This window comes from Rhinopithecus bieti, unplaced genomic scaffold (assembly GCF_001698545.2).
Source record: "Rhinopithecus bieti isolate Rb0 unplaced genomic scaffold, ASM169854v2 scaffold_74940, whole genome shotgun sequence".
NCBI classification, from domain to species: domain Eukaryota; kingdom Metazoa; phylum Chordata; class Mammalia; order Primates; family Cercopithecidae; genus Rhinopithecus; species Rhinopithecus bieti.
Genome location: NW_016827508.1, coordinates 1 through 1,368, shown reverse-complemented (window position 1 = coordinate 1,368; position 1,368 = coordinate 1). Strand labels below are relative to the sequence as shown.

The following is a 1,368-nucleotide window of genomic DNA, read 5'->3' as shown; positions in this document are numbered from 1 at the left end:
CATCGCCGGCCCGCGCTCCTGGCCGCTGTGAGGCTGGGCCCGGAGCCCGCCGCCCGAGCCGGCACGTCTACACTCCGGACGGCGGCTTCTCCCCCATCCCCTTCAGCACGTCGTCTATCCGGTCATCCTCGATCACCACTGCGCAGGGAGAAAGCGCGTCAGCCGCGCGGCCTCGGGGGGCGGCGGCGAGAATGAGCCCCGCGTCCTAGCGTCCCGCGCAGCTACTGCCCGTGGCCCAGCGACGCCCCTCGGAACCCTGCGCTGCGGTGTCTTCCCCGTCCGAACTCTCCTGGAGACCCAACCCGCCGCCAAGCCTGGGTCCCACAGACCCCCCTCCCCTCCCGATGGCGGAACGCCCCTCTTCCAAAGGCTCCAGCTATTCTTCCTCCCAGTGCGAGCCCTCCTGCCACCTGAGCCTTCCTCCCCCTGAGTTGATCAGAAACCTCTTGCTCATGGAATCCCCCTCTTCAACCCGAACTTCAACAGATCCCCCTCCTCAAATGGGTCTCAAACCGAGTATCCAGCTGGTCCAGCCCTCTCCTCAACCTGAGCCCTCTCGCCGCTGGAACCCCTCTTCCGATCCTGGCACCAACAGAGCTCCCCTCCCCATGCAAACAACCAAGACAAGCGGACCCTCCGCCTCCTCCCCTCTCTTGTTAGACGCCCCTCTCGACCCGAAGGTTCTTCGTATTGTCCACCGACTCAGTATTTGATCCCAAAGAATCAGCCCGTTACCCCGTGTTCCCACTTCCAAGCAGCCCCAAATGCCCCGACCGGCCCCTCCCCCTCGCCCGGGTGCCAGGGCTCTGCTTCCAGAGGTGGCGAGCATCGAATCCGGGGCACCGTGTTCCCGGGAGAATGGAAGAGGGGGACACACACTGCAGCGGGGACCCCCCCTCCAGCCCGGGCCGGAGAGCGGCTGGTGCGCTGGTCTGCGGCAAGAGCTGCGGGCACTTGGCGGGGAACGGCAGCCGGGGGGCGCCCGGCGGAGGGTTTCTGGGTCAGGCGGCGACTCCGGGCCCGGGCCGCGTACCTCGCTTGGCTCGGCCGATCTGGCCCAGCTTGGGGGGTCGCTTGGCCTGGTTGCCCGCGAAGAAGGAGTTGGTGTCCTGCAGGCGGCAGCTGAAGGAGAGGTCGGAGCCCTCGGGGTCTGCGCCGAAGCGGCCCATCTTGTCTTCGCTGTAGGGCAGGATCTCGGACATGGCGGGCGCGGGGTGGGCGCGGGGCGGGAGTGGGACTGCGGCGGGGCGCGGGCGGCGGGCTTGCTGCCGGACCGGCCCTAGCTCAGCAGGGGAGCCGGCGGAAGGATGAAGTCATGCAGCATCCGGGGCTGAGGAGCCAAGCGGGGCCTCCTTCCCCGCGCCTCCG

At 68.6% G+C, this 1,368-nt stretch overlaps 1 protein-coding gene across 1 annotated transcript; it reads right to left on the bottom strand.

Annotated features, from left to right (window-relative positions):
• CAMK2N2 (calcium/calmodulin dependent protein kinase II inhibitor 2) lies at nt 1-1,368 on the bottom strand. The gene is made up of 2 exons (XM_017863821.1): nt 1,034-1,368; nt 1-138 (listed from the first exon to the last, which is right to left on the bottom strand). The coding sequence occupies exons 1-2, from the start codon at nt 1,200-1,202 to the stop codon at nt 68-70; spliced, it is 240 nt and encodes a 79-aa protein (XP_017719310.1). The 5' UTR covers nt 1,203-1,368; the 3' UTR covers nt 1-67.

Bases quoted from the DNA above. Each gene is read 5' to 3' on its own strand.
- CAMK2N2 (XM_017863821.1), bottom strand. From the start codon at position 1,202: ATGTCCGAGATCCTGCCCTACAGCGAAGACAAGATGGGCCGCTTCGGC. The intron at 139-1,033 runs GTACGCGGCCCG...CTCCCTGCGCAG, and splicing joins GATCGGCCGAGCCAAGCGAG to TGGTGATCGAGGATGACCGG.